General features: G+C 50.0%; 9 protein-coding genes across 9 annotated transcripts; 6 read left to right on the top strand and 3 right to left on the bottom strand.

Annotated features, from left to right (window-relative positions):
* Nucleotides 1–1,078: 1,078 nt before the first annotated feature.
* On the top strand, nucleotides 1,079–3,365 carry UREG_00404 (uncharacterized protein; the record flags this gene model as incomplete). Its single annotated transcript, XM_002540845.1, has 4 exons — nucleotides 1,079–2,029; nucleotides 2,089–2,360; nucleotides 2,567–2,685; nucleotides 2,746–3,365. The coding sequence occupies 4 exons, from the start codon at nucleotides 1,079–1,081 to the stop codon at nucleotides 3,363–3,365; spliced, it is 1,962 nt and encodes a 653-aa protein (XP_002540891.1).
* Nucleotides 3,366–4,035: 670 nt separating this feature from the next.
* Nucleotides 4,036–5,915, bottom strand: UREG_00405 (phosphate:H+ symporter; the record flags this gene model as incomplete). The annotated part of the gene is made up of 3 exons (XM_002540846.1): nucleotides 4,036–4,760; nucleotides 4,824–5,323; nucleotides 5,386–5,915. The coding sequence occupies 3 exons, from the start codon at nucleotides 5,913–5,915 to the stop codon at nucleotides 4,036–4,038; spliced, it is 1,755 nt and encodes a 584-aa protein (XP_002540892.1).
* Nucleotides 5,916–6,637: 722 nt separating this feature from the next.
* Nucleotides 6,638–7,184, top strand: UREG_00406 (uncharacterized protein; the record flags this gene model as incomplete). The annotated part of the gene is made up of 2 exons (XM_002540847.1): nucleotides 6,638–7,123; nucleotides 7,176–7,184. The coding sequence occupies 2 exons, from the start codon at nucleotides 6,638–6,640 to the stop codon at nucleotides 7,182–7,184; spliced, it is 495 nt and encodes a 164-aa protein (XP_002540893.1).
* Nucleotides 7,185–7,722: 538 nt separating this feature from the next.
* Nucleotides 7,723–9,917, bottom strand: UREG_00407 (uncharacterized protein; the record flags this gene model as incomplete). The annotated part of the gene is made up of 8 exons (XM_002540848.1): nucleotides 7,723–8,054; nucleotides 8,079–8,260; nucleotides 8,319–8,512; nucleotides 8,565–8,716; nucleotides 8,774–9,214; nucleotides 9,282–9,417; nucleotides 9,472–9,529; nucleotides 9,586–9,917. 8 exons carry the CDS (start codon nucleotides 9,915–9,917, stop codon nucleotides 7,723–7,725), a joined length of 1,827 nt encoding a protein of 608 aa, XP_002540894.1.
* Nucleotides 9,918–11,909: 1,992 nt separating this feature from the next.
* On the bottom strand, nucleotides 11,910–13,549 carry UREG_00408 (uncharacterized protein; the record flags this gene model as incomplete). The annotated part of the gene is made up of 2 exons (XM_002540849.1): nucleotides 11,910–13,263; nucleotides 13,380–13,549. The coding sequence occupies 2 exons, from the start codon at nucleotides 13,547–13,549 to the stop codon at nucleotides 11,910–11,912; spliced, it is 1,524 nt and encodes a 507-aa protein (XP_002540895.1).
* Nucleotides 13,550–15,380: 1,831 nt separating this feature from the next.
* UREG_00409 (uncharacterized protein) lies at nucleotides 15,381–17,020 on the top strand (the record flags this gene model as incomplete). The annotated part of the gene is made up of 3 exons (XM_002540850.1): nucleotides 15,381–15,653; nucleotides 15,794–16,632; nucleotides 16,696–17,020. The coding sequence occupies 3 exons, from the start codon at nucleotides 15,381–15,383 to the stop codon at nucleotides 17,018–17,020; spliced, it is 1,437 nt and encodes a 478-aa protein (XP_002540896.1).
* Nucleotides 17,021–17,596: 576 nt separating this feature from the next.
* UREG_00410 (uncharacterized protein) lies at nucleotides 17,597–17,818 on the top strand (the record flags this gene model as incomplete). The annotated part of the gene is made up of 1 exon (XM_002540851.1): nucleotides 17,597–17,818. One exon carries the CDS (start codon nucleotides 17,597–17,599, stop codon nucleotides 17,816–17,818), a length of 222 nt encoding a protein of 73 aa, XP_002540897.1.
* Nucleotides 17,819–19,205: 1,387 nt separating this feature from the next.
* On the top strand, nucleotides 19,206–20,291 carry UREG_00411 (uncharacterized protein; the record flags this gene model as incomplete). Its single annotated transcript, XM_002540852.1, has 1 exon — nucleotides 19,206–20,291. One exon carries the CDS (start codon nucleotides 19,206–19,208, stop codon nucleotides 20,289–20,291), a length of 1,086 nt encoding a protein of 361 aa, XP_002540898.1.
* Nucleotides 20,292–20,959: 668 nt separating this feature from the next.
* On the top strand, nucleotides 20,960–22,705 carry UREG_00412 (uncharacterized protein; the record flags this gene model as incomplete). The annotated part of the gene is made up of 3 exons (XM_002540853.1): nucleotides 20,960–21,374; nucleotides 21,483–22,040; nucleotides 22,137–22,705. 3 exons carry the CDS (start codon nucleotides 20,960–20,962, stop codon nucleotides 22,703–22,705), a joined length of 1,542 nt encoding a protein of 513 aa, XP_002540899.1.
* Between the last annotated feature and the right edge of the window lie 1,363 nt (nucleotides 22,706–24,068).

The following is a 24,068-nucleotide window of genomic DNA, read 5'->3' on the forward strand; positions in this document are numbered from 1 at the left end:
CCTAGTGGGAGGAAGATGGTCTCGTATGTCTTGTTGGAGATGAGAGAGGGAAAAAGGCGTCAGAGAGATGCAAAAACTGCAAGAGGAGCCATCTGTGGCATCTCTGCTGGAAACCGCAGACAACAGAAAGTGTGCTCCAGACAACTGGATTCTCCAGGTAATAGCAATCCCCGTGGCTGCTATTACCTTGAGAAACACGGAGAGGATTGTATCCTCGAGCATCCGGATGAGCGTTCTGTGAGAACATAACCTCAGCAACAATGGGGTTTGATAAGTTGAGAGACCCGTAATCCACTCGGAGTTCATTAACAGAGAGTTGTCGATATTGATCAAGATGGGGATCTCTGAAGATATGTCTTGAAGGCTGGCGGATTTGCTGGCTGAAATTGCGACAGCCTGAGAAGCTGTGGCGGAGTGAAAGTAAGAGTAAATCAGACAATTTACTCGTCCGAATTCACCGATTCACCAGGTATTATCAGGCTCAAGCGAGACCCGGGGCAAGCTGATCTCCCATCGGCGCCCAGGGGGCGAGATCTTTTCCTTGTTCATTAGTTAGCTAGCGGGCTTCCCCAGAGCTCCAGCCTTCGCTTCGCAGCTCCCCACAATCACCACAGCCTTGCTGCTCAGCTCTTGGGCGCGAGCCTTGAGGCAACCTTGGACCAACAGGACCAATTGCTTCTTGAAACCAAGGCCAGCAGAAGCAGCAGATTTGTGATCCATGATGCGTCGACCCAACCGTGGAATCCGGCAGCCTGATGGTCGTGGCTTTGCATTGGCGTGGCTGGCATCACTTTGCTTCAGGCCAGCGGCACATGGATCATTGGGCTCGATGCCTTTTCGTATTTAAGCGGTCCTCCCTGCAACAACTGCTCGGATTATCTACTCCTTTTTATCTTACTGGGACATTCGCTTATCAGTCGGGGCTGTCATCTTCGTGCTTGTCGGTATGTACTCCAGGCGCAGCCTTCCTTGTGAAGCATTCCCGTTTCTGCTCCAAGTTTGGCTTACTGGCCGGTATGGTTGAATAGGTGATTATCGAACTGCTAGCGGCTGTTCCCGATCAAACTACCCTGGAGCCATGCGTGACCTCGCGGACCTCATATGGAAATGGAGATGCAAGGTCATCGGTAATAAAGAAGACTTCAAGCACCCTGCTGCTGGATCGCCATCCGAGGATCTTGACCATGGCACGGATGCGGTAATAAAGACTCTCTACGAAGGAAAAGGGAGCGTTGACAACTACTATAATTGGGTAGACTACCCACCAAGGCAACTTAGTAAAAGTGCCGCTAAAGCCCAAGATCGAGTGGCCATCAAAGTGTACAAGATCAAAGACAAAGAAAAGCCCGTGATACACGGTCATTCCGTTTTGAAATTCCACATGGTTGACATTCAAAGTACCGTTCTTATCTCTGCCCTCAAGTGCATCCTAGAGAAGGAAGACGTATATCTCGAACCGACGGAGACGGCGACTTTCAAAGAACCTTTTAGAGCCTTGTACTTTCGCTCGGACGAGATTGCTGACCTGTCCAATGTCACTAAAGATGCAACCACTCTGAAGACCCATCTCGAACTTCTGTTAAGGGTCATGGGCCATATGTTTGGCGATACTAAAGCGCATGTGAAACGCCTGCAAGCCAATGGCCTCGTGGCATTTAGGCTTGCCTGGACTTACTTTCCCAAGGATTGCATTGTGTACAGCTGGGAGTCTAACTGCGAATTTCTTGGAAAAGTTGTCAGTGCGGATTATCAAATGGTCGCAACGAGATTATGTCTGGTGGTCACATGCAAGCTTATGGAGTTTAACGGTGAACAGTACATATGGGAAGAGAAGACTCTAGTGATCCCTCAGTTTGTAGGGAACACTCGCATCACGGATATGCCATGTTATCCGTTACAGTTCCACGAGAACCCAGAAAGGATCAAATCCGCCATGATGGCAAGAGCCCGAAAGGCTCTCGATTTTCAGGGCCTGACTTACTGCACATATACGGGGATTGCGCTGTACCAAATGAAGGAAAAGCACAATGTATGCCATTGCGTTCCACCCCTGATGAAATTACAAAATGTCGTCTAATCTTTCTCCAGGTTGACGGCAGGATTCTCGTTGACACCATAGGATATAACAAGTTTTGTTTGGCCAAAGGAAATCGAGAATCACAGGATCCAGAAGTGCAGAAAAATAAAGTGTTAGGCGATGTCGACGTGCCCGAGAAAAGCTCGCCGTCCTCCCAGCCTAACCACCTACCACAAGCGGCTCAGGAGGCAAATAAGAAGAGAGTGTTGGAAACCAGCGAAAATCTCCTTTTCATGTCGCCATTCGTCAAAGGGTTTGCCTTGAAGAACAAAGAGTGGCGTAAGTGAGACACGAAATGCTATTGAAATTCTTCGGGTGATTAACGAGCCAAAGTGAACTTTTTTGTTGAAGACATCAAACCAATGCAATGGAACGATGAAGCCTTTAGTCATTTGGTGTACGACGAACAACAAAAGGACCTGGTTCTATCCTTTGTTGAAAATCACGAGCGCGACAGATCAGCTTGTGCTGACGTTATTACCGGGAAAGGTCGGTTGAGCGTTATCTGCACCCAAGATCTTTGACTGACCGCTCTTCAATAGGCGAGGGACTCACTATCCTCCTCAGTGGGCCCCCTGGCACCGGCAAAACATTGACAGCTGAAGCAGGTAAGGATGCTTTCCTGCAACTCCATCATTTGTAACTACGCCTCACTGACACCGAGCCAGTTGCCGATAGGACCCGTCGACCGCTGTTCTACCTTCAAGCCGAAGATCTCGGCATTGCGGCTAATGAACTCGGTACCAATCTTAAGAAGGCATTCGAAATGGCGACGGGATGGGGCGCGGTTGTTTTACTCGACGAGGCTGATGTCTTCATGGCCCAGCGCAATCCGAACGACATTGTTCGCAATGAGCTCGTGTCTATATTTCTGCGGGAGCTTGAGTACTACCGCGGGATCATCTTCCTCACGACCAATCTATTCGATACTATAGACAGCGCGTTTCGATCACGAATTCAACTCCATCTCGTATTCAACCCGCTCTCTCCAACTGCGAGGCTAGCGGTGTGGCGGAAGTTTCTGCAACGATTGCCGCCCATGGCACCTCGACCTGGAGATGAAGGGATCCGGAGCGCGATGAAAGATCTTGATGAAGAACATTTATCGGAGCTAGCCATGTGGCACTTGAATGGGCGAGAGATAAAGAATGCCGTGAATATGGTCAAGGCATGGTGCGACATCAAAGGCTATGATATGACGCTGTCGCGGATAGAGAGTGCGATCAAGGCCACGGCCCCTAACTGTCTGAAGCGGGATCATACTGCTCCAGTAGACTTGTACGACTAGGTGAGCATTGGAACACGATTTCGCGGAATTGCTAATTGCCAGCGATTTGGCTTTGGGATCGTGGCTCAATACCCAAACTGATCTATAAATGCCACATACTTTGTTGAAAACCCCTACTCCGTATTTGCTCGTAGAAAAGCTTTGGGTTGTCTCGTCCATTCGGCACAAATCGTAAACGAGGTTTTAAGTTTCGGTAAGAAGATGACGCCCGGCCCGCTTGAAGTTTATACTGGACCTAACTATATTGGGGTTAGTTAGTCTATGCTGACCAACACTGCGCAGTTGGCTGCTATGGGGTGCCGTGGCCTTCAACGTCAAGTCATCCCATCACCTCTCACCAACTGATATCAAAGTTGTCTGATCAAGTAATTAAGTGGATTTGAGAAGGGAAACCTTCTAGGAAACAGCCTTTCATGTTTACTGCTGAGATGTTTTGCATGGACCGGGTATGAGCGGGTTTGAGAACACGGCTAAACTATCGTTGTATGTGAAATCGGTATGTATTTCAAAAGGAAACTCTATGAGGGTATAAATCAACTCAAGATTCCAGCAGGCAGTTGAAGATACTAACAAATTGGCGCAACTCAAGGGGAATATCAAGCATATCAGACGAGGTATGGTAAGAAAACAATAACAGGAGTTTTGTTTCGCCCAGGAAGTAATAGGGGTATCAAACAATCGTTGTATGCACATCATTTGGTTGTATTTCGGGAGACCCTGTCCCTGACGTCTCCTTTCCGCCTGCCTTGCCTTTTACTGTGTGACCTGCCATGACAGGGTCATAATTAGGCGTGCCGGGAACTTCACCAGCCAGCTCCTCCAAGGTCTTTCTTTTAGTTTCAGGAATGAGGAAGGAGGTAAATAATCCGCACAGCATGAACAGAGCAAAGATTTGCATGACATGTTTGAGCCAAGGCTTCTGTGATGAGCCTGGCTTTGCACCCTTCGAGACAAGAGGGCCGAACACGCACTGTGCAATGATGGCACCCACTTTCCCTGAAGCTGCACTGAGGCCGTGGGATGTGGATCTATATCTGGTAGGAAAGCATTCGCCAGGAACGATGAAGGTCGTGGCATTGGGGCCGAAATTGAAGAAAAACTGAGCGAGAACGTATAGCGCTAGGAGGCCGTTGTGAGACTGGAGAAGTTTATCATATGCGAAGCCGATAATGATGAAAAGGATTGTGAGCATCGTGAACCCCATAATCTGAATCGGCTTACGGCCGATAGTGTCCACGGTGGCGACGGTAACCCAGTATCCAGGGATGGCTCCGGCGCATACCAAGATTAGATTGCCCACCGCGCTATTGAAGAGGATTTCGTACACGTTATCGCCGCCAGTATAGCCAATTGCAGAGAGAACGATGGAGTTGTTCAAACCGAGTCCGTAAAACGCTAAACGATGGGGACAAGTCAGCCAAGTGCCATCAAAACGGCATGGTTGGCCGAAATACTTACCAACATCGAGGAAAAACCAAGAGGCCGCGGTACCCAAGAGGACCTTTCCATGTTTCCATTGTTTATAATGTGCCCAGCAGTCGGACCAACTAGCTTTTGGGACCTCGAGTTCCGTGTTGTCCTGTTGCAATGTGGCTATGCGCTGGATTTCATCTGGGTGGCCCCCAGGCTGACCTTGCATATAAGCCTTGGTGTCCTCAGCAGCCTTGATATCGTCTCGCTGGACGTCAAATGTGTACCGTGGCGTTTCTGGAATCGTCAGTCGATAGTAAAGGGCTATGCAGCCTGGAACGGCACCGAATCCGATGACCACGCGCCACATTTTATCGACAGCAACCTGGCAAACACCAGAACATTCGGCTTCCGTTGCTGCTGTTTTTAGAGACTCCTTGAAACCCGCCGCAAGAATCAGGGCAACCAAGGCTGCAGCAAACTGCCCGATTCCTTGCATGGCGAAGACTGCACCCATCATTGCACCTCGCCATTTGGTGGTTGCAAACCTTTGATAAGCCAATGGTCAGAAATGGAGCTGAGAGCACTTGAGGTTCAAGGCATGACTTACTCAGAAGTGATAATGGAAGATAAAGGATAGTCGCCGCCGATCCCAATTCCCATGATAACGCGCCAGAAGATCAAAAGACCAACAATGGACACGCCAGGCGAGTCTGAAGATAATGCCTGGGCCAGAGTCGCAAAGATAATGATCATCAACTCAAGCCCATACATTTTTTTTCTCCCAACAACATCGGCGAGCCATCCAAAGCCAACCTGGCCGATCACGGTTCCACCAGAAGTTGCAACCTTGATTGCAGTATCGGCACTTGATGGGATTTTTCCTGGCTTCTCCTTGGCGTCGAGCCAGAAGACAATACCCAACATGGCACTCGCCAGATTGATAGCGAAGATGTCATAGGCATCTGTGAAGAAGCCGATACCTGCCACAACAACGGCTCGAATATGATACCACCCAAATGGGGCTTTGTCGATTTCTGCAAGGGCCAGACGGCGACGTTCATTTGGATCTTGGACGTGGGCGAACTGGTTGTGGAAGTTTTTAAACGCAGAATTGCCGCCAGAAGTGAGCGTGGCCATTATGGCGTAGATTCCTCGAAGCGAGCAGTCTTGTCAACGCGAAAAGAAAAAGTCTGCTGAACGAAAGAGAGACAGACAGAGTAGGATGTGGACCAGGGCCTTTATAAAGAGCAGCAACGAGCGCTAAGCGACCTGGTCCTGGAATACCCGAAGCCCCCAGAAAAGTCAGCCTGTGGTGGACTCTTTTCGGACAACCAGGCCGTTTCCAGTGCAGGCCTGTGTCCAACAGATGGCGATTCCCGTCCCCCCCTCTGCCTCGTTTCCATGCAGGTTTTTCCCGCTCTCAGGCCGCACGAGGCAGCCCAGGCAGACCTCGCAGCGGCATTTTCCAGTCGCCATCAGCGCGAGTCTCTTCCTATCCCAAGACTTGAGCCAAGCACGTTCTCTCGCGACTTCCTGTCTTGGAACTTGCTTGTGTTGAAGCTTGGTGCCGACGGGATGGACGCCAAGCCCCCATTCAACGGGCAGGAGCGACACACGTGGGCGCCGTGACTGGCTGGGAGCTCGGCTTGGCGCCAAGTGCCTTCCGTGATTGGCAAGGCTTGACCGGCAGTCTCTTCGCACGAAACAGGAAAGAGAGCACGTTGGCCACTTGCCCGTCGCGCCTTCCGCGATGGCAAGTCCGGATGCACGTGATGGCTTCAACGGCGATAACATGAACTCGATCTATCCGCTATACGCAGAAGCACTTCTCGCTTGTCGACTCTTCCTGCCCGGCAAGCATGTCTCAATCTGCCTCTCAGCCTGACCTCCCGCAGCTCATCACTTATCCTGCAGTATCAGAGGACGACAAGATATCTGCCCTTCGCCTCATCGCGGACAGTGTAGCTCAGCAACGTCAAACCGCTGCAAAGTCATTGATCTCACATCCACTCTCCGTCGCGTCATTAGTTCTTCTGATATCCCTCGCCGGAAAATACCAGTACAATGGAAAATCACTAGGCGACCTCGCCTTCGTGGGCACCACTGGAGCAGGATGCATCATGATCCTCTTGGTTCTCGTGCAATGGATGACGAGCGAATATCTCGAAGAGGCAGCACGCGTTGGGACATGGAAATGGCTCCAGTCCGAGTCCAAAGCCCCTTCAGAAGATGGCTTTCTTGTTGCCAAATACGGGGATGAAATCATCGGAACAATCCTCCTACGATACACGCATTTACCAGCCCACTCTTCAAAATCTGAAAACGCACAAAAGCGGCCGGTCCTCGTGAGAGCCTGGACTGTCAAACGTCGATATCGCCTGAAGGGGGTCGGAACAGGGCTCTTAGAGGAGGCACTCTCCTTCGTTGGTCACAAAGGACTAGATCCTACGGAAATCCGCTTTGATGACTCTCACGCCAATTCCTTCCGGGTGCTGCCGGGAATGTTTAATCAGGTGTTTGAGACGCGTGAGGACTGGGCAAGGAGGAAGCTGGAGGCTGTCAAAACGTCGGTGCTAGTGAAGGAGCATTCAATTTCGGACTAGCTAGACTATCTACGATCCATTTCACTAGACTCGGTTTTTTTAAAATGAAGAAAATCCCCCAAGTCCTGCCAAGTTTCATTGTAACGCAGCAGATTCCCAGTATCAGTCAGTGCCTTTAGGAGAACAGAACGGAGAGATAGAAGAGAACAGGCAAACTCATCCACCAAGTCGGCGTCGAGAATCTACAGTTGGAAAGACCCTCAACTAGACAACTCACCAGATTTGTGCTCTCTCGACTCTTCCTCTTCTGCAGGCATTGCTGTTCGTAGGTCGAATTGGTAACGGAAACGGAAACGACTGCATCGTCAGGGACAACTTAAGGCGGACAGTGGTCAGTAAGTTTACCAGGCGGCACCGGAGTCACCCGCATTCCAGCCAGCGGCCTCAGGTTCAGGTTCGGCAGCTGGTGCAGCGTTTTCACCCCATCCCGCGGTACCACCAGCATCAGCACCCCAAGCTGCATCGCCAGGAACTTCCTCATCGTCTCCTTCTCCATCGGTATCGTCGTTCCATTCGAGTTCTCCGTTGCCCGGAGCGTACGGCTCAAGGAAATCCGGAACGGCCTGCTTGCATTCAAGGAGAACTTTGACCAGATCAGGCGCGATAGCGGAGTTCCGATCATCGTTGTAGAAAGAAGTTGCGAGACCTTGGTTTCCAATACGTGCGGTTCGCCCTAAATAACCATTAGAAGACGTACATAATTCCTTTAGATACTGAAAACTGGGCATACCAATGCGATGGATGTATTCATCGATACCACCATGGTCCACGCTTGGTAAATCGAAATTGATGACGTGCATCACATGCCTGATATCGAGACCGCGTGCGGAGACACCCGTAGTAACCATGATTGGGCAGACACCGGTACGGAAGGCACGGCTATTATTTGACAATCAGCTATATTGGTTCTGGAGAGTCATGAGCAGGGGAAACTTACATTGCGTCCTCACGTTCGCGCTGAGTGCGATCAGAATGGATAGAAGTACTTGGCAAACCGTTGTTGAAAAGGAAATCATCGATTAAATCAGCCTGCGGCTTGCTGTTGACAAAAATCAAAGTCCGGGACGGCGGCATAGAGAGAATCAAATCGTAAAGAGCCTTTCTTTTCTTGTCGTCCTCGGTGAAAATAACCTTGTAATTATTAGCAAGTAGTTGAAAAAGACAAAGGAGACATGAAACGTACTTGCTGCGTCACATTCAAGTGAGAACTTCCGGCGCGACCAACGCGAATACGGACATGGTCGGTAGAAAGAAAACGACGAGCGAGCTGACGGCATGCCTTGTTGAAGGTAGCAGAAAACATCATATAACGATGATCGGCGTCCTCGTTAACATCTAACATCTATGGTCAACATTCCGTTCCATTTTAACACCCGGGTTGGGGTCACTCACCTCCACCGGACATGATTTGGGTAAATTCACGTTCCCAGTCAGACTGCAACATCTCATCGGCCTCGTCAATGATGGTGTACTTGACTCTGTTAAGCGACAACAAATGGGGTTTGGCCATAAAATCCAAGATTCTTCCGGGAGTTCCAATGAGGATATCGCATCCTTTATGCAAATCGATACGTTGCTCTCTAGTAGGTGCACCGCCGTAAATAACGCAAGGACGAAGCATAGAGCGGTAGCAGAGACGACGAGCCTCGTCAAAAATCTGAGTGGCCAACTCGCGTGTCGGAGCAACAATGAGTACTAATGGCTCGGCACGAACGGCATCAACACTCTCATTAAAACCATTAGTGAGGTCCGGACGCGGAGCTGCGAGCTTTTTTGCCTTTCCCATCAACTTGGAAATAACCGGAATCAAGAATGCAGCTGTTTTACCGGAGCCTAAAGGAGATCTCTAGTCAGTGGATGAATGTTTTCAGTAAAGGTCATTGAATGAAGACAGATTTACCAGTTTGGGCAACGGCAATTAAATCATAGCCAGTCAAAACAGCTGGGATAGCATAAGCTTGGACAGGAGTGGGAACTTCGTAGCCGCAATGCTTCACGTTTTCAAGCACGACTGGGTGAAGGCCGGCGTCATCGAACTGGACGTAATTAGTTTTTACTGTCTGGCAATTCAGCATGGTTAAGGGACTTACACTCTTGATGGGTTCTGGTTGGTGAGTAGTCTCAGCAGTCACTTTGATTTCGCGCAGGCTAAATGATAAGGCTTTTAGCGAAGAGACCAGAATCTAGAAACCAATAAAACTTACGTTCGAAACAATTCTCCAGCACGATTAATGTATTCGTCGCGGAAGAGCATTTGCTCAAGCTCTTCATTTCGGGGGCCAACGTCACCATACTCATCCTTCCATTCGTATTTGGCACCATTGGAGGCCCAAACAGAAACATCATAATCACCATTCGGGCCCACGCCAGCTTGGGGTTTAGTATTGTAAGCATCATAATTATAAGACTGAGGTGCACCCCAGCCCTTTTCGCGAGCCAAAGCGGCAGCTTCAGCATTCATATTTCCGTTGAGCTTAAAAGCCTCAGATACTTCTTTGATCGCCGTGGCGGCGGAGTCAATGTCAAGGCTCGCCATCTTGCTATAAACTTCACGTTAATACCTGGCAACAAAACTTTACCCGACGCGTAAAAAGGACTTGAACAGGGTGCTAGGGGTGGGAGACGTTCGATTGAAATTGACGACGCGTCGGACAGCCACCAGGGTTGAAAGAAACATAAAATGTAAACACAAAAGGACAAGAGGGAAACAGAGTTGGAAACAGAAAAGTTGAAAGAGAAAAACTCACATTGAAAGTAGGGACGAGAACCTGATACGACGAAAGGTGAACAGCTAAATAATTGTGACCACAGTTAGCAACAGAAACTGAGCTTTGAAAATAATGATCAGCAATCCCCTTGGAAAGGGAACACAACTTCAAGGCTTGTTTGATAATACAGACGATAGTGAATGTTGAGACGAGAATGGGAACTGTGCAGGAGATGATAGAGAAGAGCAGCTGATTACCAACAGATCCAGAGACAACAGAGGAGCTTCTTTAGGAACAGCAAGAAGATCAAACAGAAAAGAGAAAAAGAGATACAACGCCAGTTTGGGCTGCCTCTCAATCACTTCGTCGAAAAAGAGAAAACTCGAGTGGTGTAAACAGTGGGAGAAATTCTGCAGTGAGGGGGACACGACATACCTCTAAAACTCAGCGGCTGACTTTCTGTCAAATCACTATGCTTCCTCAGGTTCAGCAGCGGCCTCAGGAGGAATATCGGCGCTGGCTGGCTCTTCTGGATCCGAGGAGCGACGGAGGGAGCAGAAGAGAACAGTAAAGAGGATGGAGAAGAGAAGACCGATGATGATGAAGAAAACAAGTGCAAAAGTCCAGATATTCTCAGTGGTGTTGGGCATCCCGTGACTTTTTGTCCTGGGAAGACGTGAGAATTCCCGCTTTAGGAAATGCAGAGACAATGGGGGCCAAAGATACTCTGTGAACTGGGGATTTCTTTCCACTTGCTTGCTCTGGATGCAGAAGAGATGGAGATGAAGGTGATGAAAGAGAAGAGATCCAGTTTTCAACAGGTGAGAGAGAAAAGCCGGCAGATCTTGTGATTCCCAGAGCTAACGACTAAGCGAGCAGGCTTCACGAGACAAAGCATCTTGATCTTCCCGTCTAGGATGCAGGACATTGCAACTGTCGCCATGGAGACATGAGCCGCAATAGGCCGTGCGAGAGCCAAAAACGAGACCCTCTGCCCTTTTGAGAACAGCGCAAGCAAGCAGGCGAGCTGCAGCTTGGACAAAGCCCTTCAAAAACAGTTCAGATTGCGCATATCCATATTCCATCGGGCCGATTCGGATATCAGCACATTTAAAAAGGAAAAGAAACGGATAGTCCACCGTCAATACCTCAAGAAAGGTAACGGGCAGAGAACCCGAAACACCGTTGGACCGCCCGGACGCATTCTCCTGTCTTGCCCAGTTCAACACATGCCGGCTGAGGCAATCATACAGTGCTGAGACACGGACAAGGCGCCCAATCTCGCCATAACAGCGCCTCCGTACTTGGTATGAATGCCTCTTGTCAGGCATTATTGTGAGGTTGACAAAACGCGGATCGTGTGCTGTCGCCCGAACTTGGCATCGCAACGGACCGATCAACGGCTAAACTTTGTCTCCGCCAAAGCTATTATTAGAACTGTCGTTTGCGGTGATAATTTGATATGAACGCGGAGAACTTGGAGAGAGCTGGAACGGTTGATATTTACGGAGGAAGGAGTTATGGCAGTCACCTGTCTATAACTAACATTCGACAAATTCTATGGCAAGGGGCAATGGCACAGGCGGTTAACTAGTAAGCTCAAGGATGCCCTGACTACTTCTACTTGTTTCGAGAGCGTGGGATGTCCAGTGAATCGCAAGGTTGACTAAAGCCTCCTTGATTATATATAGTTAGCTAATCCGATGTTGGTTCATCATCGACATAGTTACACGGATCAAGTCTAATTTATAGCGACACATGGTTGTCCTCGTCCTGCCGAAACTGTGGCCTCGTCCTCCTCAACTTGATTGCGAATTCATTCATTCCACCATAACAAACTGTCCTTCGCTTGGTATGCCATCGACCACTACGTATATCACATAAGGCCCTGGAGGCGCAATATTATTGTTCGGTGGCATCGTAACCGAGAGCTTTTGCCTCCTTCTCCGAGGCTTCCATCCTTGATGGTCTAGTATGATCATCCTATGTCCCATGTGAACGCTGTGAGTAACGAACCCTCCGTGGTAAAGCACAACTTTCACTTTTCGGGCACGTTGAGTGCTATGGAAGCTAATACGGAATCGACTGCCATCAGCCTCAAGATAGTTTGTTGAAATCAAGACATTCCGCGGCCTCTTGTTTGCTTTGCCATTCATAAGGTAGTGAGGCGTATAGATTTCGACCCGAAACTCGGTGGGAAACGCATATCTTGGATCAGTCGGGTTCGCAACTAGAACAGGTTGCTCGACAGGATTGGACCCTGCAACCAGCACAGTGCCGTCAAGCAACAAGAGTGCCACAGAGTGATACATTCGCGGTACTTTGCTAGTGCCTCCAACGGCCCACCTACTTCTCCGAGGCCCATGGGGACGGTAAATCCATGGTTCGTGGATAGGGCTCTCTGCTACTCCATATCCCTGAGCACCGGTGCTGCAGCCATTAATCCAGAGGACTGTTCCGTCAGGTAGTAGTATCCCTTCACCCATGATTCTTCCGCCCGGCATGGCTTCTATTTCCCACCTAGCATGCTTGGATAGAGGCCGGATAAACCCACACGTCGGGTCACTAGGGCTGCGGAGGTCTTGGAACGCACCGCCGCCACAAATCATGATTTTTGGCTCCCACTTGTTTGAGCTATGGAGGGGCAAAAGCACACTTCCTCCTGTATTAGGGTAGGTTCGATAGTCACCAGGTAGATCTGGCAAAGATTTGACTGTAATCCCATTATCAACGTCAAAAATTTCTGCCGACCTAGAAACAAAAATGAAAAGGGTGCCGTCGTTCAAAAGATGGAGGAACGGGTACATATAATACGGCTGGTTCCTTTCGAGGATTGGAAGTTCGTGGCTGACTCCGTAGGGAAGCCCGTACTTGTCAAGGAGTTCATATGTTGGGTTATTGTTTTGAATGATACTCGGATCGTCTCCATTTAAACTGCCGGAGACGACAAACACCGTGCCATCAGCAAGGGTTTGCACACTCGGGTACCATCTGCTCGTCGACAATAAGTGACCCGGCTCCACCCACGATCCTCCGTCGAACCTGTCATCATCAAACTGTCGTTTCAAATAACGAATTCCCTTGAAGCCGTCGTCAACGGTAGGGTCCATCCATTTTAACGGGCCATTTCCTCCGACTGAGAGTACCTGCCCATCGCTCAAAAATGTTCCGCCACTACAGAATGCGTTTGTCTAGATTAATCCTCAGCCACCTTGTCGCCCAAACGGAAAATGAAGACATATCAGACCTTGTAGCTTAGCGGAAACAAAGACCCCGTCGATGGGTCATACTCGGCAGAATACGCATATCTTCCGTTATCTAATGTCAATTCTGTATAGTTCTCAACCTTATCCGCAAAAGCAACCTGTCCATTTGGCAAAAGAACAGCAATCATGGGGGGCACACCAGATCGACCAACGATGCGAAATGATCCAGCGACGCCCTCGGGTCGGAACGCCATTGGGCGAGGAGGTTTAAGAAGGGCCTCCTGAAGGCACGGACCTGATTGACAGCCGTATCCGCAATGTGAGGTTGTATTCCCACAGATCTACAGTAAGGTCAGTGAATGATCCCAGTCGCAAACCAAGGATGGTACTAACACCAAACGGCGAACAACAGCTGCCTTTTGGCCAGGGTCCGCACAGAGTGTGTCCATGCGTCGAGCCGCAATGACCGTCATCCGTGAGCTCAATGATGCCATCGTCTACACCCGGGCATACTTGTAGGCGTCGAGGCTACGAGTTGGATCGTCTGCACGTGCACTTAAATCTGGCGGGTTAATAGATTCTGGGCTGTCATCTGCATCTGCGTCGGTGTGTTCAGGTGTTATTGAATCCTGCGCGGGCATTTCACTGAAGGTTAAAACTCCTTTATTAGCTGCCATTTATACTTGAGGTTGTTGATCGATAAATCAATGGTCCGATATCCGGGCTCGAGCTTAGATAGGACATAGGACAGGAACAAAAAGCAAACGGACCAGATAGGATCGAGCGCTCCAGGCAAGGTCCCATGATTTTCCAACTTGCCAACAATTGAATCGACTAGCAACCGTCTCAACGAACGCCTGCCCATTGCGTTCGGTGAGGGACAAGTGGGAGGAGGGATGGTATCGAGCTGCACTGATACAGGCCACGGTCTCCCACCAGGATCTACTCGGCTAGGCTCACAGCTTTGCTTTCGTCGTTAGCAAGGTGACTGCTAGACTACCCCGAAATAAACTCACGTTCCGTATGGAGTGCAAATCTGGCCGCGCATGCATCTCGTCGACATTGGAATGGTAGGGTCACATCGAAGCAGGGCATGCTTGACAACAATATTCGCGCTCACCCCGGAGATCAAAGTAGCTACCGGAATCAGGCGCATTGCAGGCAATAAACACAGGAGATACTTTGATATTGTCGTGGACAGGAAACGGATGAAAACTGAGCTGCCCCAGTGGACCAAGTGGCCGGGTATGTGGCATAGGAGAGACGTGAAGCTAGCTACACAATTCCCGTCATCAAAAGGCGCTGTCTTTTGAAACCGCAACGAGCTCCATGCACAGAGGCAAAGGAAGAAAGTACAAGAAACAACATATATTGTTCACATACTGCAGAGCCGGAAGCTTCAACGGCAGGATCAGTCAGGATGCAACGGCAGCTGCAGTAGAGAATATACGCTCGCCGGGAAATTTCGACCAGAAAATGATATCAAAACAGCGCAGGAATCACTGATGAGCGCCATGAGCATATTCGAAGACAGTTGCCACCAACCGGGAGCTGTTGAAGACCCGAATGGTTGAGAGCGAAAGCAACTGCATCAACTAACTAGTTAGTGGGTTGGCGAATTCCAGCGAGAAAATCATCACTTGAGTTGCTGGAGTGTTGTCTTTTCCCGTAGGAATTGGAAGCAGGTAATCCCGGCTGGCGATGAGCCGGAAGGAGAGCCATTTCACCAACTCCATAACACTGTAGTCAGTTACGAGTTCCCGAATTTAGTTATCTTCATGAGACCGGCTCAGATTCACAAAAGGATGGGCCGTCGGGTCTGGAGAACAGATCCCTCGGCCAGATCGCCGACACCCGCCAGTGTGCAGCCCATCGCCTCTTCTTTTCCTCGGTCAACGACGATTCCATCCAGCTCGAGCCAACTTGACTAGTCGGTTGCCGGCCAGAAGGAGATATACGCCGTAAGCGTGGGCACGGCGAGGCATCTCAACCCCAGAAAAGCCCGCATCGCCCCCAGCACGACGTCCATCAATCCAACCCGCCCTTCGAGTGCACAGGATCCCCGCTGCAAATGAAGAATCCGTCATGTCGCTGTCGACGAGCTCAGCCGCGAACCCGGATGCCTCCCGATCCAAGACTCACAAGTTCCAGGAAGACCATGCCGCCGTCCAGCGACTGCAGGAAGCCATCTTGCATCCAGGGCCCGTGAAGATCAATGTGAAGGGGGCGTTTATTGTGGACGAACAGCCGCCAGAGCAGAACGGAGTTCCTGTCGATGGCTCGGACGGCATCCATTACGAGCACAAGGATATCCGGCTACCCCATCACACCGACGTCGTTAGTCACGTTGCAGTCGATGTAAGCTTCCTTTTGCTGTCTGACCCCCGAAAAGCCGCCAAAAATAAATTCACTTGCACATCCACGCGCTTGCGGCTGCATGCCGTCTTCACCCTGCTCCTGTCTTGGCCAAAATTTGCTGATATCTTCGCCACCGCTAGATCGGAGGGTCGCTCGCAAAGCTCGTTTACTTCTCCCCAGAGCTCGGTTCTTCGGATGGCGGCAGACTGAATTTCCTAAACTTCGAGACCGATCGAATCGATTTATGTATCGAGTTTCTCAAACGGCTAAAAGAGAATCACCGGAAGCTCAATGGCTCCGCACCAGGCCCCCTTTGTATTATGGCCACTGGAGGAGGCGCTTTTAAGTACTACGACCACTTGAAAGAGGAACTAGGCGTTGACATCATCAGGGAGGATGAGATGGAGTGCTTGATCATTGGTATGATTTACTATCGGATATCTTGTGAACGCAGTTTAACCAGAGATGGAGCAGGGCTTGACTTCTTCATCACCGAGATCCCAAACGAGGTCTTCACCTACAGCGAGACATCGCCCATGGAGTTCGCCGAAGCTCGAACAGATGTTTACCCCTACCTCCTCGTGAATATTGGTTCCGGGGTGTCGATGGTCAAGGTTTCCGGCCCAAGGCGCTTTGAACGTGTTGGGGGCACATCGTTGGGTGGAGGTACTTTTTGGGGCCTTATGTCTCTCCTGACGGGCGCCCGGACGTTCGATGAAATGCTCGCAATGGCCGAAATAGGAGACAATAGCGGAGTAGACATGTTGGTTGGCGATATATATGGCACGGACTATTCGAAGATCGGCCTAAAATCGTCGACCATCGCCAGTACCTTTGGCAAAGTATTTAAAATGCAGCGTCTAGCGGAACGCAGTGCCAAAGATCATGAATCCCTTGCTCAGAGCGATACAGAATCCGAACGCGACGTGTCACAATTCCGTCGTGAGGATATTAGCCGAAGCTTGCTTTTCGCCATCAGGTTCGTTCGCCGTTCTATTGCGGTCCTCCTTTACCAATGACTTGACGGCTGATAATTATTTAGTAACAATATTGGCCAAATTGCCTATCTCCAGTCGGAAAAGCACCAAATCAAACACATCTATTTCGGAGGGTCGTTCATCCGGGGACACCGCCAAACCATGAACACACTCTCCTACGCCATACGCTTCTGGTCCAAGGGAGAGAAGCAGGCCTACTTCCTCCGTCATGAAGGCTATCTAGGCGCTGTCGGAGCATTCTTAAAACGGCAACCGCAAGATTGGGGTCGACGGCGGAGTATTGAAAATGCTACTGCTACCCGATTTGCCACGTACCGAGATGAGTTACGAAATGCGGCACGGACAGAGGTCGAATCGCCGTCTACTTAATTGGATATTGGCATTTTGATTCGCTTTCGTCTTGGCGGGCTTTTTGTCATAGTTGGATTGTTGGATTTCTCAAAGATTCCCCTAGATCTTTTGTTTTACTACTTACATCTGCTTTTGAATAATAATAGATTGTTATCGTGAACACTACCGTGGAGGTATAATTTTGATCCCCAATTTGTTCAATTGTTAGGATTACCTTGTGTTGATTATATCTGTGTCATTTCACTTGTGTACGAATCAGAGCCTAGGTTTCGAATATTAGGAAGGGATAGATGGACTTCAACTCAGACAGAAATCGATGCTCAGAATCAGTTTAACCCATTCCACTCCTCTTCAAGGAATCAACACATTTATAGTGCCGTGACATCACAAACCAGAAAGGATGACCACCGAAAGGATCCAGTGAATCCCGACCCCTCAAGCTCCCGCATCCTGCCTCGCCTTTTCGGGACATCTCAGAAATCAGGCAATTATGCGGATCTTCGCTTAACTGTCTTACCAAGAGATCCGTGCTTACCCGGCTGGGGCAAGGGATATCAGATGGGTCTCGACCCAAATAACCGCGAACCCCTGACCATGCTCGATCGCTTCATCATGAAGGATTCTGAGCGTCTTCCACAAGAGTATGGAGACTCGACGGAGGCAAATCGGGTCAAGAATGGCGTCACGACGCTCTTGAAATGTGCAGGCATCCATGCAGTATTGCCATATCCGAAGGTCAGCCAGCCGCATTTTGATTTCGCCTTCCCGGGCAGGCCGGTTGTGACACGGTGGACTCGCCATGCCGACAGGATCTAGGTGCACACGGTGCATATGCGCTGGGCACGTTCTTTGTTGAACCGTCTCGACCAGCCTTACTACACCCCCCAAAGTCTTTAGCAATGCCAGGAGGCAGGTTTTCGTAGAAAGTGACCAATCTTGCGACACCTCGAGGTGATTTTCGAGAACTCGGCGTCTGGATGGCAACCAAATGCCTAAGAAGGCCGTGGCCAAGATGAAGGCGGATGTGTCTGAGGTTACAAGAATATCAGCGCTTTTCCTCTGACCCCACCGTGCCACGTCGGTTCTTAAATATGCGGGGAACCGAAGGGAAGGATTCCTCGTCGTGATATGGTCCTTTGGGTATTTGATGAACATGAGAGATGGGAAGGTCCTCTCGGTGCAAGAACTGCGATGCACAGCTTAACGCACATATACGCGAAGGATCGCCTTTATACAACGGTGAGAAGTCATTGACATGAGGTGTCAATACGTGGACACTGCGCAGTCGCAAATCAAGCCAGCAGGACTCGACTATTTTTGAATTCCACGAAGGAAAGGAGCTGCATGGACATATCCTTGGCCGGTCATCGGGCCAAGGACAGCGTTGCGCCCATGTTTCAATTCGATTAATGTTGCACAAAAGCCAAGGCAAGCCACCCAGATGGTGCCCGCCCAGATACTTGGAAACGTAAGGTACTGGGGTCTCAGAGGAACAAGTGTCAAGAGGAGGAAAATGCATAATATGACCCGGGTTTCGACAACATGCTTGGGCCGGTGAAAAGTCAGTTTGTTTTATTTTGCCCAAGCGCTGAGAAGGTATCCGGGTACCCCTGCCTAGGTTTTGGACAAGCATTCTGCAAGGTAAATCAGGGAGGTTCCTTGGTATTCATGGACTCCACTTAATGGAAGTAAGTATAGACGAGTCTCGGCCACTGCACTCTGCAGCTGCAGCTGCAGCCAGCCCCATCCATACCTTTTGCGACCAAACCCCGGACATTTCCCGGAACACCTGATCCTTTCTTTCGTCGTGATACTACGAAGTATTCGGTTGACCTGAGGAATTTTTTAATCTGCCTCTTGAATTGTACTCCACGCTTCGTATCGCCGTGTTCACGTTACATTCGCCATATGTGGGCCATGCAAGTTGTTGAAGTGTTGAGTTGCCGGGAAAACGAGCGACGTGAGACCTTCCATGACGCAAAATGAAGATATGGTCTTGACTTGGCAGCAAATACTTAAAGGCCGGTTATCTCCCGCTACATTTTGCAATGAGCTCTCAGGCAGTGTGCTTCTCCTTTTTCCATCTCGATACTCCGTGCACGGTAAGGATCTCACCGAGGAAGCCTCGTCATTGTATCGTTGGGCCCAACCGCTAACCCATATTTCTCTCTAGAGCTAATAATCGAGTGAGGGACTTTCAACCATGCGTATCGCCGCGACGACGCCGCAGGCTCTCGAGCTTCTGCACAATATCGCTGCAACAGCAGTTTCTTGGTCATCTGGCCGACTCGATGTATTTGGGCTAGGAACAAACAATGCTCTATACCACAAATGGTATCAGAGACAGTGGGGTCCCTCGCAAAATGACTGGGAACATCTCGGAGGCACTTTCAGCAGCCAGCCAACTGCGGTCTCTTGGGGAGACAACCGAATTGACGTCTTTGGCCTAGGTACAGACAACCAAATGTACCACAAATATTGGAACGGATCAGCCTGGGGTCCCTCCACCACTGGCTATGAGGCTTTGGGGGGTGTCTTCAGTTCCCGCCCGTCTGCCATCTCATGGGCTGAAAATCGACTTGATATCTTTGGACTCGGAGCAAACAATCAGATGCTGCATAAGTGGTGGGATGGCTCTCGATGGGGCCCATCGGTTTCGGGGTGGGAGAATCTTGGTGGCGTTTTCAGTAGCCCTCCGAGTGCTGTTTCGTGGGGCCCAAATCGTATCGATATTTTCGGTCTCGGCACTGACAACCAGATGTTCCACAAATGGTGGGACGGTTCTCGATGGGGACCCTCCGTGACTGGCTGGGAAGCTCTCGGCGGAACCTTCAACAGTCAACCAGTCGCTGTGGCCTGGAGTGCCAACCGGCTCGACATCTTCGGCCTGGGAACAGACAATGCGTTATATCACAAGTGGTGGGATGGCTCTCGATGGGGTCCTTCAGCGTCTGGATGGGAGAATCTCGGCGGTGTTCTGACCAGCCCTCCGGCAGTTGTGTCTCGGACGGCAGGCACTCTCGACATTTTCGGAATTGGCACTGATAACCAGATGTACCACAAATCCTGGAATGGCCAAAGATGGAGTGGCTGGGATGCTCTCGGCGGTACCTTCAACAGTGCACCAGCTGCAGTCTCCTGGAGCAGGGGTCGCCTTGACATCTTTGGCTTGGGAACGAATAACGGCATGTACCATAAATGGTGGAATGGAAGATGGGGACCATCGGCAACCGGCTGGGAGTCACTTGGCGGAACGTTCACCTCAACCCTTGACCCAGGGCCAAACTGAGAAGCCCTATGCCGCTGTCGTCTGAACGGGACGCATCACTTCTGAACTGGTAAACGCGATGAAGGACGTTAACCAAGGCTCCTGCATGGATTGCAATTAACTTATGCCCGTCCACGAATACTTCATCGAGTCATTCTCGGAATATTTATGAAACTAGCCCTAATCGTTAGCAGAATAATACAATTTGTCCTTCAAAGTTAGCATTATCACGTATTTGTAGGGAGCAGACATAACGTCAATGCTTGCCAGGGGAGATGGAGATACGGGGCCGTGTATTCAGAGATTCGAGCTCGATCCATGAATCTGGTGTATCCCAATCCAGCACGACTCCCAATTTCTTGCTTGTGCCACGTTCTTCTATCCAAATGGCGTCCGAAAATGATGTCTACCGAAGAGAATGGTGGTGGTTGACCTGATGATGGGTTGTGAGGTCGACGAGCTCTATCACGTGGGAGTAGCGGACCACCACGTGATACTGCTTACATAAACCATTTTCATTACACCGGTAAATTACTCGTCATCAGCCGTTCGGTCGTATCACTGCTCAATTGGGTAATCAGAGAAATGCACAAAGTCCGCTACGCTCTCCAGAGCTGGCCTTCATCTTTGATTGTCTGTCTCATGAGCTCATCAGCAATGCGCAGGTAAATAACAACTCCTAGCCTCCGATGGCTAGCCCCCCTCCGACGCCAAACAACACTTCCCGCCCTCAATCTTCTGGGGCTCCTACAGCGCCCATCCCTCCACCCGTACCAGTCGAAACCCATCCAAATCGAGCGGGTTTAAAGCCTCGTCCGCCTCTACGCCCTCCGCCAGACCCGAATCGGCTTGCCCCCGAAGATGCATACTTTGCTCACTCCCCGCCGCGCTTGCGGCCGCTCAATGTCCCCAATAACCACCCGACCACCAACCCTGATTTACTCAATCGAGTTATCGCAACACCTGCGGCGGTAGCAGCGCTAAGGCCCCCCCCTGCAGTACCTGGAACAGAGCCGAAAGTTGTTAGAGAGCTAAGGAGGGACCGTGGGCGGAGTCGGCGGAGAAAACGACAATGGAAGAAATTGCTATGGGTGAAGCAATCTTGTAAGTTACTGGTTCCCATCAAGAAACAAAGTGAGCCGAAGCGCACGAGTGTAGCAGCCGAGCTTGACTATTTGTTGTTGTCAAACGCTAACATGTAAATGAATTTAGTCCCGGATAATTACACAGATACTGAAACCTTTCTCGACCATTTGCAAAGGAATCCCAGATTACGGCCCTACGACTTCTGGCCACTCGTGGCCGATTTTACCGTTATTGTACAACACGTCTGTTCCGTCATTATTTTCCTTTGCTGCTTCGTCGCGATTTTCCAAGAAAGAGTCAGCCCGGTCTCGGTAGTCACATGGGCGACTCTATGTACTATTTTCTGCTGGGGTCTCTGGAATTACTGGGAAGGAAAGGTTCAAATGGAAGCTGTCCGCTTCGCGCATGCTGCTGTTTCCGATTCAGTGGACGATGGGTCAAGCTCTATCTCTTCCACGGGCGAAGATTCCAAGAGAAAGTCCATTGATCACGGACTTGGACTATCGCTGGGCTTGTCTAGTATAGGATGCCCACTAAGCCGGCAAAGCAGCATGTCAAGCGCAATTTCCGACAACACCTCAGCGACTTCCTTGCACTCAGCACGATCTCCTGCTTCGCCATGGTCCCCTTCCATAAGCAACTCCAATGGATTTGTCAAGTTCTCCGACGTGATATCTCAGTCTGGTGTCTCGGGATTTCCCATGCCATAACTCCCGTCACGCACGAGGCACCGCTTGATAACCGCAAAGTCCGCGCTCTTGATTTTCTGTGCCCTTCAAGGCCTTTCCCCCATCCTTCAATCTCTCACAAAATCCACCACAAGTGACTCGATCTGGGCCAATGTCCTGTGGCTCATGGCTAATCAACATCTTCTCTTTGACTACAGCAGCGGCTGTGAAGAAAATCAACATATCAGCAACAATACTGCGGCAGGCGCAGGCGCCGTAGCTGCTAAATTCCCCGCCTCTCTCTCGACCAACGCAGCTTTAATGGCGTCCACCGTTCTCGCCTCTCGGCTCAAATCCACAACCCACGTGTTCAGCCTTACTCTTTTCTCCATAGAGGTATTTGGTCTTTTTCCAATATTTCGTCGACATCTTCGCGCAATTTCTTGGCGTGGACATGTCATACTTACAATGTTCCTCGTCATCTCCGCCTCAGCGGGAGTGGGGGTTACGCTGAAGGGTGGTTATAAGGGGCCCATCTTAGGTATATTCATCGGCGCCCCTTCGACAGCGTTGGCCATGGGTGGCTGTAGTTGGTGGTTGATTCGGTTGCAGAAGTATAAGAACGTTGTCGCTGGTCCGTGGGATCAAGCAAAGCCGATTTTAAGAAGGCAGTGGGATTGATCGACCACATCTTTAGGTTTCCGTACGCTATCATTGCGGGAATCAAAACGGCCATACTTATAGACAAATATAATGTATCTTTTGCTCAAATGAAGCCAGACAGAAATAGGGTGGAAAATCACGGTTAGCGTCCGTTGGCTGCCAGTTTCCGTAGATGAAGTAGACCACGAATCAATGCTCCATCTGTGAGGATGATATGCTTCATATCTGGCAGGCTTCAGTCGCCGTTTGAGAGGATATCCATTCCAACTCTGTATCATCACTCCAGGGATTGATCTGAACGCAGAAGTCAAGGACGCGCGGTAAAGGCGGCCAGCCCAAAGCTTGTTCGTGACGCCATAAAGCTTCTTTGTCAAAATGTGGCTGTATCAAATCCCTAAACTTCCCTTTCGGCCCTTTCTTGCAGTGCAGAACAAAACTCTGATTATTACACCACTTGCAGTCTTCATGGCTGCAGAGTCGAGCTGCCCTGTTTTGGGCAAATTTGGATTACAGTTGCCTCTGCAATTATCACCCTTGTTGGTTTCTCTTGCAGGGGACAGAAAGCCCTTAAAGAGTCAGCAAGCTGGGTGGTATTAAAGGCCTAGCAGGCGAGATGTTGAATTTGAATCACTGGCCGGCGTAGGAAAGTGCATAGCACCCTGAGGCTTATTTTTTGTATCTGCTTGTGGAAGCACGGTCGAACATAACTGGAAAAGGGTTGATCGGTGCTCTGGATTTCAAGGCACTCCAAGAATTGCGATCTTCTTCATTTAAACCCACAAAGAATCTGCTTTCCCATTGCAGGTTCTCGAACATGGAGGCCCGATTGTTCTAGACCATGTTGACATGTTGGAAGATCTGCACATCGTTTTGGCATCTGAAGCGACTGGTTCAAGGCAGTGACGAAGCTAAGAATCGATTTGTCGAGCCAAAGATGCTACTAACTTCACATCTGACGTTTTACTTCATCGAAGAGCGAAAAAGGCATCTCTCTCAAGGAGCAGAGTCAACGAACCAGGTGCGTCCATTGGCAGCCGCGGCCACCTCCCATCAACCAGAGAGAGATCTGGACGCGTCAAGACTGTGGGAATCGATGACCAGTGAGTCCACCAAATCTCCACATTGAAACGACTGCCTGCAGTCGATGAACCGCGTGTTTCAACCCGCTCGCCGTCAGTCTCACCGTCGCGGGTGCGAGAAGCGAAGATTAGCGGTGCGTGGTTCCTGGCTGACAAACATGGCAAACTCGCCACAATGGGCCTAGCGCCTGCTTGCAACGTCAACCATCCCAACGCATCCAAACGGTGGTTCTTGACATCAACGGTTCCAGACATCATCTTGACCTCGATGATGGGAGCAACCATGTTGATTGCGGAATTCC

Source organism: Uncinocarpus reesii, genomic scaffold (genome assembly GCF_000003515.1).
Source record: "Uncinocarpus reesii 1704 scaffold_1 genomic scaffold, whole genome shotgun sequence".
Lineage (NCBI taxonomy): Eukaryota > Fungi > Ascomycota > Eurotiomycetes > Onygenales > Onygenaceae > Uncinocarpus > Uncinocarpus reesii.